Source organism: Triturus cristatus, chromosome 1_1 (genome assembly GCF_964204655.1).
Source record: "Triturus cristatus chromosome 1_1, aTriCri1.1, whole genome shotgun sequence".
NCBI classification, from domain to species: Eukaryota; Metazoa; Chordata; class Amphibia; order Caudata; family Salamandridae; genus Triturus; species Triturus cristatus.
In genome coordinates this window covers 101424240-101438694 of record NC_140579.1, presented here as the reverse complement: position 1 = coordinate 101438694, position 14455 = coordinate 101424240, and the positions used below count along the sequence as shown (strand labels likewise).

The 14455-nt window shown below is 44.6% G+C and overlaps 1 protein-coding gene across 2 annotated transcripts in view; it reads left to right on the top strand.

Annotated features, from left to right (window-relative positions):
- Positions 1-14455, top strand: part of LOC146869629 (complement C2-like) — a 770906-nt gene that overhangs the window by 202060 nt on the left and 554391 nt on the right. For both annotated transcript variants that reach the window (XM_085608924.1, XM_085608934.1), the window contains exon 7: positions 1567-1708. In XM_085608924.1, coding sequence (XP_085465050.1) covers positions 1567-1708 — 142 coding nt within the window. The remainder of the gene's footprint in view (positions 1-1566; positions 1709-14455) is intronic.

Here is a 14455-nt window from a genome sequence, read left to right as displayed (position 1 = left end):
GCTGGAGGCGGGGCACGAAGCTATCAACTAAAAGACCTATCCTTCAAGCCGGAGAGACTCACAGAATCTAAAGAATCCCTTGTGAGATGTTTCTTACCTACCTGAGGACTTGTCCATGTCCTTTGAAGCTACCTGTTTCAAAGATGGGCTGGTGAAAGGTGAACAAGAGTGAGACCTGATGTAGGACCTTGCTCTGAATGATGTGCCCAGCGTTTGTCTCAAACCAACGCCATGAAGAGCTTTGCTGATCACAAATTGATGGTGTGCATGAGACTTGTGTCGTGTTTTAGTCCGAGGCACCGGAAAGCATCATTTTGAGGGTGCCACGGTAACATCTCTTTGTGGTAGCTTTCTTTTGGCTGGAGTTCCTTAGTCTTCACTGATCCCTCTCAAGGTGTTACTCCACTCGGCGGAGAGATTAGTCCTCTTTTATGGTAAGTTAGATGACATCTACTCTCTTCTTAGATTCTAGGGGTCAATGAGGTCTGAGAAGTCATATCTCTTCCTTCATAATACCCCCAAGCTTAGGACCTCTACTGTTCAAGATCAGTTTTCTCTAGTAGGGCTCTGTCGCCCCGGACCTGGCTTCTTCCAGTTCTCAGATGTTTGACTCCATACGGCTCTTTCTAAAAGCATACCATGGCCACCTTTCCACACGCCTACCATAACCTTCAGCAATGAGCTGCTGCTTTCCTCTAATGTTGGTCTCCCAGTGTCCTTTAGGTTTGTTGACTTTTATGCTATTTCTCCTCCCACATCTTGATGTAACTCTGTTACTTGTGAGTGTATCATTGTAGAGCATCCGAAGCCTTAGTACCGTTGAGGTCAAGGAGCGCTATATCCATGTCTAGCTAAATAAATAAATAATAAAATATAATGGATAAACACAGCTCTTTCACAGCTCGCCTTTGCTACCATGTAAAGGGAGTCCTTGGTTATTTATTTTGACGATTACTGTGGTCCTGAAAACAGCACCAAATGAGCATTACCAGCAGGGTAACACCTGAGGACTCCAGAAACCAAAGACAACGCCTCTCCTTCACCTGAAGTATTATTTCTGCCCCTGGAGGAGGCACCTTCTAACAGCAGGCAGGATGATCAGCAACCCTCCTGGAAGCTCATATCCAATGGGGTAAAGGCTCCGGAGGCTGCGGCACCAGAATAGCGTAGTTTGAATATCTGCTGAAAAGCTACATCTATGAGGGTGGTATTGATGTAAACAATATTTAGGACACAATAAAATATGGCAAGCAATATCTGTGCATTCTGACCCCCAGGATCCTATCCATTTATAGGCTGGATCAATAAATGGCATATGACTAAGACTCCCACATGAATGGAGGACATAGGCAATGTAATACAACATGGAGCATATGATTGAGGAGCGCAGGAGTCACAGAATGAAACAAGGCCAGGAAAACTAAATGAAATCCGGGGCTGTCTGACTGTCTCTGAACAGGAGTGCTTGCCCTTGTAAATGCCGCATTCCTTAAAGTCTGTTTTTTGACTCTCTCTCTCTCTCTCTCTCTCCCCCATCTCCCCCCCCCCCCCCACAATGTCTCACAGTTCAGCAGCTTTGAAGTAAATGCCCACTTTGCGATCCTTTCCTACGCATCAGAAGTCAAGAAGGTGGTGGAGATCTACGATGACCACTCAGGCAAAGCCGCAGAAATTATGGATGAGATTGACAACAACATGAATTACGAAGGTCTGAAAACCTTTCTTCAGGTCCACTGCCATTTCTGTGACACAGGGAGTAGGTTTGGGGGGTGGAGGGGACTGCAGGGACGGGTGACTAGTATGAGATTAATAAGGTTAAGAAAGTAAACTTGGGGTGCATTAGGTTAAACAGTCTATGGATTGGCTGAATTTGGGCATTGTTGTAGAGATGGATCAGAAACGCACTTTTTATGTAAAAAGAAAAATACAATAATGTGGGGTACGATTGGTTTTGTACTTGATTCCCTACTTGCAAAACTCAGGTATTAGGTGTCCTAAATCAAGTCGAGTTGCCTTTACCGAGATGGCCCTCACCCCAAAGCTCAGAAAGGGTGTATTGGTGAGTTAGCCGAAAATACCAAAATGTACACGTCAATACATCAGTATCATACACATTTTCACTGCACGCCTGTTTTTAGGTCAAAACATTCTAACAGAGCACGTGCTGTCTGTTGAGAGGCTTGGAGCCAGCTTATTTCTTACAATTGGTTGTCATCCTTGTCTGCCTCTTTTGCCTGCTTCTTATTCATAACCGAACTTGTCAATCTTGTGTTTGTCTCTCCAATAGAGAATTGCATCTTTACCTGTGTGTTTTTGCCTAGTGACTGTGCTGAGTGTCAGAAAACTTCTTTTTAGGTTTGGCCTGCACAACTCTTGCGCTGTACTTGTGAAATCTATTGATTTGAATACAAACTTAAAAGGGACATCCTCTCTTTCCTGGCTTCTCATTGGTCCCTGTGTGTGCCACTTACTTTTCCTCCATTTCTATTGGCTGTAGCATGGCCACTGAGCCACAAATAATACAATGTTTTATTGTATGCTGTGTGAATAATCGTCTTGTGGCAGATAGCAGCAGGCACTTCCTCAAAGCTCATCATGGTGTTGCCATAACACTGGGTACACACGCACCGGCCCCTGGTGCCGTCAGATATCCGATGAAAGGAGTTTCTTGCACGCCGACCGCACAGTCTGTGGTGCTGAGAGGACAGTTATAGCCTTCCTGCGGGGGAGTTGAAGTGCACACCTCTCAAGACTAAAGAGTAGTGCTTTTTAGGTCTCGCTGAGACAGCGAAAGCTGTCTCTTTGAGACATTTTGTAAGTGGGCTTTTAAAAGTGCTACCCACATGGTTTTGCTGGCCTAGGGCTTGAGTGTACGATGGCGTGCACGTGCACAGCTGCTCCTTGCATTCCCCCCTCCCTTCTCACCCAGCCCTTTGATGCTCTGCTCGATTACTTTCACTTTTGCCGCTTTGACCCTTGCATTCCCCCCTCCCTTCTCACCCAGCCCTTTGATGCTCTGCTCGATTACTTTCACTTTCGCCGCTTTGACCCTTGCATTCCCCCCTCCCTTCTCACCCAGCCCTTTGATGCTCTGCTCGATTCCTTTTCACTGTCCTTAAATCCCTTTGTAAGTCCATCTTGTTTGGGTCACCTTTGCTTCATTAGACCCATCTTTCTCGACTAGGAACCGGTTATTTTTGTCCACTCTCTTTAATTTACTTTAATAATAAACTCTCGCCTTAAGTGAAGCAATTGACTTTTAAATGTCGTCGTAATCTTACAGCCTTGTTCTCAAACAAGAAAACTCCACTCCTTCCACACGTTTCCCATTTGGCCATCTTTTCTTCTGCAGTAGTTGATAACATTGTGGCCATGTTTTAACCAAAGCATCAGGTTTCTGCAATTTTGTAACGACGTGGTGATGCACATACTTTCTGTATGTTGTACATTCCGCTGCCCCTAATGTGTCCGAGGTTTGTGAGCTGTGATGCATGCTAGCGCGATCCCACGCCATGCGCCTCTTCAGCCCTCCTAAAATATACCATCCTCACTCTCCAGGTTAGAATTCGACACTTCAAAAACAAACGTGTAGCAACGATCTTCTATTAATAATGCTATAATGGCAGCGCTTCTATGCATTCCATCGTAAATGTTCTGTGGAAAGTATTTTTATTTTATTATTTTGCAGTGGTACCTGTAGGTCGGCAGTCATTGATTCCTTGTTTGTGTACCTTTGCCCAGGGGCGTTTCTTCAATTGGTGCAGCAGGCGCAGTGGCACCAGGGCCCACGAACGCTGATAATTCGTGTATTTAATATAACTGTAGCATATTGAGGAGGTTGGCGGGTCATTTACTTACTTGCCCTGGGGTCCATGACACTGAATAGGCTGGTGTTTCACCACGTAATTTCATTGGCCAGTGTTTAGCATTCGAGGTTGTACTCCTGAGTGACGTGACATAGAATGTAAGATTGATTGTGCCAGGGCATGAAAAGGAAATGCTGCTCAGGGCGCCAATTGTGTAAGGCGTCTAGACCTCACATATGCTCTTCCCTCTATGTTTTTCTCTCTGGTCTCACATGTGCTATTCCCTCTGTATTTTCACTCTGCCCTCACATGTGCTTTTCCCTCTCTATTTTTCTCTCTTTCCTCACACATGCTATTCCCTCTGTATTTGTCTCTCTTCCCTCACATGTACTCTTCCCTCTGCATTTTTTCTCTATGCTCTCACATGTGCTCTTCGCTCTGTATTTTTTTCTCTGCCCTCGCATGTGTTCTTCTCTCTATGTTTTTCTCTCTGCTCTCACATGCTCTCTTCCCTCTATGTTTTTATCTCCGGTCTAACATGCGCCCTACCCTCTGTATTTTTTCGCTTTGCTCTCACATGAGCTCTTCCCTCTCTATTTTTCTCTCCTCCCTCACATGGACTCTTCCCTCTGTATTTTTCTCTCTGCCCTCACATGCTTTTCCCTCTGTATTTTTCTCTCTGCCCTCACATACTCTTCCCTGTATGTTTTCCTCTTTGCCCTCAAGTGCACTCTTCCCTCTGATCACATGCATACACAACTATGCACACATACAAACACACACATGCATTTACACACACATATGAACATATACAAACACACACAGACATGCATAAACATATGCATATACATGCACACCAACACACCAACCCCACATACACATATAAACAAGCAGGCACACCAACATACTCAAACACATATACACACACACAAACATGCATACACAGACATAGGTATACACACAAACATATGTGTACACATCCATGAAGACAAATGAACACAATGACACACCCATACTTGCACACCAACACACACATGCATACACAAACATATACACATGCATACACACACAGATCTATACATATAGACACGCACATTATGCACACACACGCATCTCCCGTACTGTCTCAGGGGAAGAGTCGGTGTCAGCTGTCTCCTAGAGGGAGATCTCGCATGAGACAGTAAGACTCAGAGACATGTGGCGGTGGGGAGAGACAGACATGCCTCCCTTTAATTGTGTTGTTGCAAGATGGGGACCATCTTCTGCCACTGGTGCATTCAGATAAGCGGCAGGAAGTTCGTCGGACACATGCACTGGTTTCAATTTCGAGAAAGTGGGGTGAATGTTTCACAGATCGGGAGTGTGTGTCAACACGTGTTTCTCCTTCACGGCAAGGCCAATCAGTACGTTTTGTTTAACCGTGTGGTCATGAATCCTTTAATTGCATAAATGAGCGGGTATGGATGTAAACAAAAATGTAACACTAATACCACATTTTCTGTCACTCTTGTGAACAGGTTTGCTGTGAATGTATGAATGAGAATGGCGTTTTAGAATACGTTGCATGGAAAAGGGTCAACATGGTGTATACGTGTTTTGGGTGTTTTTTTTTTTTTTAATTTATTTTTTATTGCATGGTTAACGTCATGATATACCGGATTCGGATGCTTCATTGCAGATCAGTTGTTTGGCCCGTGGTTATTTACGAGTTTGGAAAATACTTTTGTATTGTTTCGATTCTTTTTGTCTCTGCCCTATCTATTGGCTGCGTCCTTACTCTCTCCCATCTTCTCTCTCCACCACTTTGCTACATGTTCTCTCGTAATGTTTTCATTTTCCCCAACTCTCCTCTTTACGCTCTCTAATTCTTTTTTTGCTCCTTTTCTGTCTCTGTCCTTTCTCTCCTCTTTCTCTCCCCACCTGTACCTTCTCTAACCCCACTCCTCTTCCTCTGCCCGCCCCCCCATCCCTCTCTCTCGCAGTACTGCAGCATAGGCAGCACCAGGTCTCTGATGCCTTCTCAGTGTTGGCCCTGGGGGTGGAGGAGGTAAGTCAGCCCCCCAAGTGAATCCCATTATCAATAGATAGTGAACCTCTATTTACCAACAAATACGGAGCGGTCTCGGGTGACGGCTGATGCGAACAGTGATCTGCTCTCGGCCCCGGCAGGGCCTGTGGGGTGGGGGCGTTACCTTACACTAGGAGAGGAAGTAAAAGTGATATCCTCCCCTCCCCCCACTCCACCACTGTCTCTCCTCACCCTCCACCTCTCTCTCTCCTCCACTTCTGATTCCCTTCCAACTCGGTCCACGCTTCACACTGCTGCACGCCGCACACTGCTGCACGCGGCACACTGCTGCACTCCACACACTGCTTTTATGCGAGTTTATGCTACTGACATTGTAAATGACAATGCCTTTTATTTGTTTTAAAACCAAAACATAAATAAAAGGCATTGTAATTTTACAATGCCAATAGCTCAAACTCTTATAAATGCGAGACCTATTGCATTGCAAATGCTTGTTGTAAATGCAGCTCAGAGAAGCCCAGCGAGGTGGTTCACAACTTGATCACAATCAAAACAAAACAGAAGATTTATGTACAGTGCTTTAAACGCAAACCCTTGCTAGCTGAGACGGATCGCAAAAGTACCTCTTAGAAAACATCAAAACGTGTGTGCACTGATCACGCCGTCTCCTTCAGAGATCCCCAGTTCTGGCTTACTGCATGACGAAGTATGGAAATGCTAGCGGCGGAGACAACTCAGTGGGCTAATGCACCAGCTGCAGGGGTATGTGGGCTGTGGCAGGTTGAATCTGGGCCAATTGTCTCAGTCTTTCGTGCTTCTGAAAGTAAGATTTCTTACGTTTGCTCGGTGTAGGCTGGAGTCTGAACACGGTTGCAGAAAGGGGCGACCATTTTAGCTGGATGAAATGTCTTGAATAAAAACCTTAAAAGCGTACAGCCTTGCAAGAATGGCATCTTAATCACATGCATGTCAAAATTTGGAAATTCAATTTTATCACCATAAAACATCAGTAAAAAGATGCTGGCAAGCACATTGGTGTAAAATATAAATCCAGGTGTGTTTTTAGAACCAGTAATGACATAGGGTGATTAGCACTCTTCTTTTTATTCTCTTTTTCGGGTTAGCTTTAGTGATGCAGTAAAGAATTCAGGGGTCATAATGCAAACAGTGAGCTTAGACTCACTTAGGACTAGTTGGCTATTTAAAAAACATTCTGGGGAGCAGGGCGCCTCTCATATCACTGGACCTCAAGGTCACTGCACCTGCTGCACTGTGGTGTACTTGTGTGTTTGCAACTTGAATACCCTTATTTTAGCATATGTGTAACAGAACGCGTGCTGCACAGAGATTAGACACGTGCCGCACAGAGAAAAGTATATGTGCAATAGAACATGTGCTGTACAGAATAGTACATGTGTAATAGACACGTGCTGCACGGAGAAAAGTACATGTGTATTAGACACGTGCTTCACAGAGAAAAGTACATGTGTATTAGACACTTGCCGCACAGAGAAAAGTACATGTGTAATAGACATGTTCTGCACAGAGGAAAGTCCTTATGTAATAGACACAGGCTGCACAAGGAAAAGTACATGTGTAATAGACACGTGCCGCACAGAGAAAAGTACATTTGCAATAGAACATGTGCTGCACAGAAAAGTACATGTGCAATACAGTAGGTGCAGCACAGAGAAAAGTACATGTGTAATAGACATGTTCTGCACAGAGGAAAGTCCTTATGTAATGGACACAGGCTGCACAAGGAAAAGTACATGTGTAATAGACACGTGCCGCACAGAGAAAAGTACATTTGCAATAGAACATGTGCTGCACAGAAAAGTACATGTGCAATACAGTAGGTGCAGCACAGAGAAAAGTACATGTGTAATAGACATGTTCTGCACAGAGGAAAGTCCTTATGTAATAGACACAGGTTGCACAAGGAAAAGTACATGTGTAATAGACACGTGCCGCACAGAGAAAAGTACATTTGCAATAGAACATGTGCTGCACAGAAAAGAACATGTGCAATAGACACGTGCTGCACAGAGAAAAGTACATTTGCAATAGAACATGTGCTGCACAGAAAAGTACATGTGCAATACAGTAGGTGCTGCACAGAGAAAAGTACATGTGTAATAGACATGTTCTGCACAGAGGAAAGTCCTTATGTAATAGACACGTGCTGCACACAGGAGAGAAGCCCAGGGCTCAGTGTTGTTCCTCGAGCTGGTGTGGCAAGGTTTAGCACTTCTTCCTCTGAAAGTGAAACCCGTACATTGGAATGAGATAGTGAAAAGGGCTTACAGCCTTTAAAAATTACGCAACAATAGACATGTAGGCGAAGCAGTGACACCAAACTGGGCAGTGAAACGGGATTAGTCAGACAAGGCAGGGTCAGTCACTGGCATTTAGCCCTGTTGTGTAGACGGTGTGCACAGATTTGCAAAGTGTACACCTGGATTGAAAAAAAAACATACTTCACGCCTACACCACATTTAGTTTGTGTCACTTCCCTCAAACACTCCCCATCCATCCAAACATCAGCAGAAAGTGTTGGAAGGTGACCTGGCCTGGCAGGTCAGGATTGGGGCAATGCCAAAACATATTTGCACAGTGCTGGTCTTTGTCTAGAATGGCACAGTGGGTGAACAACAATGGAATGGACTTCTGCCTAGTGTGATCGCTGCAGACCAAGATTAATTGACATGTTCCTTCCATCACTTTGTTCTTTGCTGCAGGAAGCATGCCTGCCACCAATCTCAGCTCTTAGCCTGCAAACAACTGCCAGCACGACTTCAAGTGTCAGAGTGGAATGTGCTTATTGCAAAAAATACTCTTAGGTTCCATACACAACACGAAGCAACCTGCAAGCAATGCACGCTGCACCATGTTTGCCAACTTAGTGAAAATATATCCACCCCATGGAATGATGTTCAAGTGATGTAGATGAATCTGGTATTAATATTCATGCATTAGTAGATGGTGTAATATCACAAAACAGCTCACATGATTGAGGCTGAGGTCTGGTAGGATGTCTCGTTGGCTGTACAGTTGAGGAGCCAATAATCCTTCCCTTACTTGGGTATTATATCAAAAAGCATTGCTCGTTCCGCCTCACTCTCTCCAGCTCTCTTGTCCCTACACTCCTGGTGTAATCCCGCCTCTGACACTTGACTTTCATGTGACTTTAGGCGCTGATGTTGCAGGCGGAGTTTGCTCTCTTGGTGTGGCTGTCTGTACGTCCACTCTTGACCGCTGCTTCCATGCTCGTGCTGAGGCCTCTTTCTGTTGGAACCACTCAATGCAGATGCAAATTACACACCCACCTATTTCCATCCAAAACGAGATGGACGCCCTCCGGTCCCCATGGTGTCTCAGACACCAGTCGTGGTCTCATGCTCTTAAATGATGCTTTGAACATTCAGGACCCTCATACTCTGGGAGTTTGAATCGCGTGTGCACGTCACCAGTACATGAGACACTTTATGTGCCGTGCGCAAGAGACCGGCCACATGTGGGAGTGTCCATGACCCTGTTGTGTATTCTGAATTCTGCACACTCCTCACAGCAACTGATCTGAGAGAATGTTTTTGCAGACTAAGAACCCTTTTGAAGTGTGCCCAGATTTGTCTGTGTCCCCCCACAAATAAATCTCAATGGTGGTTGTTGTTCTTTAGGTTACGCCTGCACAGTGCTTGCGCTGTGCTTGTGAAATCTATTTTTTAATATAAATCTTAAAAGGGGCTTAGATCCCGCCCCCTTATTTTCCTGACTTTTAATTGATTACTGTGCTTGCCACTTACTTTTCCTCCATTTCTATTGGCTGTAGCATATTTTCCTGCATTTACCAATGGTTGTTCCTCATGTGCTTCTCTTATCAGTTTCCCGTAGCCAAAATACTGTTAACATCCGCTTTGGTGGGACAATTTTTTCCTAAAGTTTTACCTCTTTCTGCTTTTTGTCTGGTAGCAGATTTATATAGCTTAATGTATCACACAGAGAGATTAAGGAATTTGCCCAAAATCACAGGATGTTGCGCCACTGAGACCCAAAACGGGATCCTCAGCTCTTGATTCAGCAGCTCAGACAGCTGTGCCACATCCTCTCCACTCTTGTGGTACTTGTCACAGAGTTCTTTCTTTTGTCCCGAGGGTGATGGATAATAACTCATTATTCATCACATAGGCAAAACTAATGCGTTACCAATGCTTGTTTCTTTTTGTGTAAGCACTCACGGAGAGTGCTTGTGTTTATGAACCCATCTCCCTCATGTACTTTCGCTCCCCCTACTGCTGCTGCCTGTTCCCAGGTGCTTCTCCCGCCCCTTTCATGTTGCGGTCACCTGTGTGCGTCTCCGTGTTGCATCCGCCTTGCCCTCCCCGGCGAAGTCCCCCATGTTGCTTCCATGTCCATCTGCCTTTCCCCATGTTCAGTCTGCCTCTCCTGCCCTGCCCTCGTTACTTCGGTGTCCCCCCTCTCCTTCAGTCGCTTCAGAGACACCCGACCTTCCCTCTGTTGTTTCTGTGAACCTCACCCTCACCCCTGCAGCTTCCAAGTCCCCCATGTTGCTTCTGCCCTCATTGTTTCTATTACCCTCCACCTGCTGAAATATTTAAAAAGCAATTTTGTTTGATAGGTTTTATGTTTAGTTACATAGCTGACTCGGATCGGTAATTAACAAGAAAAGTAAGTTATGACTCAGTGAGCAGAGAACATAATTTGTGTGTTTGCACACTTGGGTATGTCAGCATGTAAATTTGTATGTCCGATTGTCTGTGATGTTGCGTACAAGCTTGTGTGTTTGTGTAAGTGTATAATGTGTACGTTCTGATGTTTGTGTTGTGTGCAAGCATGCATAAAATTAAATATGAGTTAACAAAACGCAAGGCAGTGGAAGTTCTTTTCCACCACACAGATTTAGGTCCACTTGGAAATCATAATTTGTTGGTCACTCCCGAGGTCCTACTCCTACAAAACCTCACACTATACATAAATGAAATAAATATAAGTAGTCAGAGAAGCGCTGTTCTTTAAAAGATATACTAAACATATTGTCAGCCCAGCCAACGTGTTTTGTCCTTTCAGCAGGACTTCATCAGGGATCCATTCTATTATCTAAAGTGAAATACTTTCTACACAGTTCCTCTCTTCAATGTTCATTAAGAACACCTTCTCTAGTACTCTAGAGAGTCCCTGTACCACTCGCTGTTCTAACCGGCAGCATCGCAATGCGACTGTTTATTATATCTTGTAGAGAACAATGTTGTAAAGAAGAGTAAAGAATAAATGGAAGAAACAATTAAAAGGTCTCGTTGAATACATTAATGGACTGAATTTGGGGCACTTTTTGACCTTCACTGATGGAGCTGATGAATTTGTGGTCATACTGGATTATGAGACTGTGGATTTTATAGGTTTTTTAAGTGCTTCTCTCCTAATTACGTTTGTTTAATTCATGAAATTAAATATGTACGCTTTGGATTGACATACTTATTTGAAAGATTGTTTTAATGTTTATTGGTGCTTTGTGTGTGCAACATGTCAACAAGAAAAATACTGTATGAGAAATGTTCAGTGGACAGGAATGGCCTGTGAACAGCAGCATGAACCTGTAATATTTATCTATATGGGTACTTAGAATGGGGATTCACATGAGTATCCTACAAGGCTGTGCCTAGCAAACTCTAGCCTAATACTTTTTGGGGACAATGAATGCCAACATGGTTTATATAGTTTGGGATTCCAGGATAAGGAGGTTGACTGTGATGTCTTCTCATTCAACTTTGCAAACACAAAGTGGCTGTTGGATCATCTGCCAAGGAATGGAGACTGTGTGGTTAGGTTGGTGTGAGCATTTGCACCATCCATAGAGGTAAGCAGTGGTATAAACCACCACCATAAAAAAGGCTGTGTTGTCATTGGGTGATTAGCGGTGTGTTTTGATGGTTGGTTATTAAGCTACATGTCTAGAGTTAAGGTACAAAGGCAGGGAATTTGTGTTAGTAGAAGATGTAAAGAATGAGTTACATGCCGCTGTACAGATTTTTGAAGTAGGCTGGAAGTTTTTGAAAACTACCAATGCATCTTGGTGCGTTGGACATTCAGGGGCCGATTTAAATTTAGGTCAAGACGGTCTGCCATTCAGCCATAGGGAAATACTTCATCTCCCTAATGGTGGGGTCGCCCGCCTGATTTATAAATGATTGCCAGGGTGGTCATTTATAAAAGCATTGATAGGCTCCGCAGCCACAGCGGTTCCTGTCAATGCATTGAACTCTGTGCTATGCGAATGCGTCAGCAGGATACAGCCCTGTAGGACAGATTATTTGTTTTTTCTTTACAAAAAGAATCCTGAAACAGGATTTCCTTTCCCAAAGAAAAACCATAATGTTCCCCCCGCCATGGTCATCTTCTCTCATGATAGGGGAGCATTATTACAGTTTTAGTATCCCTTACCGCCAGGTTGTGCCTGGCGGTAAGAAAAAGTAAAAAATGGCTACATGTCCTCTCATCTAAATTGGGCAGGCGGACATATAGCCATTTCTCTGACAGCCCTTACTTCCCAGGGCCATCAAAGAAGTTTAGCCATGGCAGAGATAGAATAGTCTCCTCCGTGGCAAAACTTAAGTTCCCCTCAACATTAAATTAGGCGGGCAAACCACTATGTTGGCAGGGAGGGATCACTGTCGCTGAATTGGAGTTCCCTTCCTGCCTACGTATGAATCAGACCCTTAGGGCCCTTAGGGCCTCATTATAATGTCGATCAAAAAGCATTCCGACCGACTTGGAAACGTTTCCGACCGAATCGGACTCAAGGAGTCCTACCGAACGATTGATTACGATGTTTCCGAACATCGTTCGGTCGGACTCCAATTGACTGCAGTGGGAGCCTGTGTTCCGACCGACTACACAGGCTCCCATTGAAGAAAGGAGTGGGTGGGGAAAATCATGCACCCTGTGGCAGGCACCCTATGGTGCCTGCCACACTGCATGGTTTTGAAGAGGGGTCCCATAGGTACGCCCATGGGCCCTATTCGAAGGCGCCGGGTGAAGGGGGGGCCTGTTATTGGCCCCCAATGTCAGATTCTGACAGCTGGTCCGTGTCGGAACAGCCGATTTGTGAAGGCTGTCTGAATCAGACATGGTAATACGTCGGTCGATTGATTGCCATGTTTCTGAACATTGTTCGGTCGGACTCCAATTGACTGCAGTGGGAGCCTGTGTTCCGACCGACTACACAGGCTCCCATTGAAGAAAGGAGTGGGTGGGGAAAATCATGCACCCTGTGGCAGGCACCCTATGGTGCCTGCCACACTGCATGATTTTGAAGAGGGGTCCCATAGGTACGCCCATGGGCCCTATTCGAAGGCGCCGGGTGAAGGGGGGCCTGTTATTGGCCCCCAATGTCAGATTCCGACAGCTGGTCCGTGTCGGAACAGCCGATTTGTGAAGGCTGTCTGAATCAGACATGGTAATACGTCGGTCGAAAATGCGGTCCGTAGATCTGTACGAGTTTGCTCCAAACAACTATAATGCCGTTCAGAACCAAGTCGGAAAGTCCGAACGGTTTCCGACTACCGTAATCGGTCGGTCGGAAGGCTTTCCGAATTGGCCTGAAAGACGAATTCCGAATCGGTTTCGGAGGAACCAAATGCCATTCGGAGCATTTCCGACTGACATCGTAATCGGCCCCTTAGTCTCTCAAGGACAAGAACCCTACAGACGTGGTAATTGTGAAAATTGATTTGCACACGTTCTGGTAGGGCTAAACGCATCATGAACATATACATTATTTGGGAGCTGCTGCAAGTTTCTGTTCTTCAAGATAAAATGTAAGATACTTACTTTGTCATATCTGCAGTATAAATTGTTTTCTAATCCAAAGAGGAATTAGGTCTAGCTCGAAAAGCTGGAAGGTGAATTTCCTGATTAATATTTTTTTATTAAAGTATTTTTATAAACCGCTACACTGGCAATGCTCTCACTACAGAGCACTAAACTGGCTGCTTTAGTCAACATTCCATTTCTTTCTTCGGGTGCAGCAATGTCTGGAAAACGCTGCATCATTCTTACAAAGATAGGGACTGAAGTTCACTGACTCTTCTGAGTCATCAAAAATGGTATTTTATTTTGCTTTGAAAAGCTCCTAAAAGCTATGTTCTATGTGTACCAGGAGTTTACCTGAGGCGGTTAGAAGGTAGGGTGATACATTACATCAATTGTACAGCCATGCAGTGTGTCCAAGAAGTCTGTGTTGCAGCGCTTGGCTAGGCATCTGCACTGTTGCTCGGAGTATTACACAATTCATTAGGTATGTCCTGCAGGAACAGCTGTGGCAGTACTGCAAAGTTCAATATTGGATAAAAGATGTCAAACTTGGTCTTCTTCGTGTGCTTTACTGACACCATAAGTGGAACAAAGAGGTGTGATTCAGCCATATGGAAACCTCTTTCCAAGATGAGGGTTTATGTAGGGATTAATATATGAGCTTTCCAACCCAAAATGAAGCAGAATCTTTACCTGTAATGTGAGTTCCTGTTTGAACCATATACAAAGGAGGCATTATTGAGTAATGAATGCATCAAAGTGCAAAGCAAACACAAAGAGATGATGGACG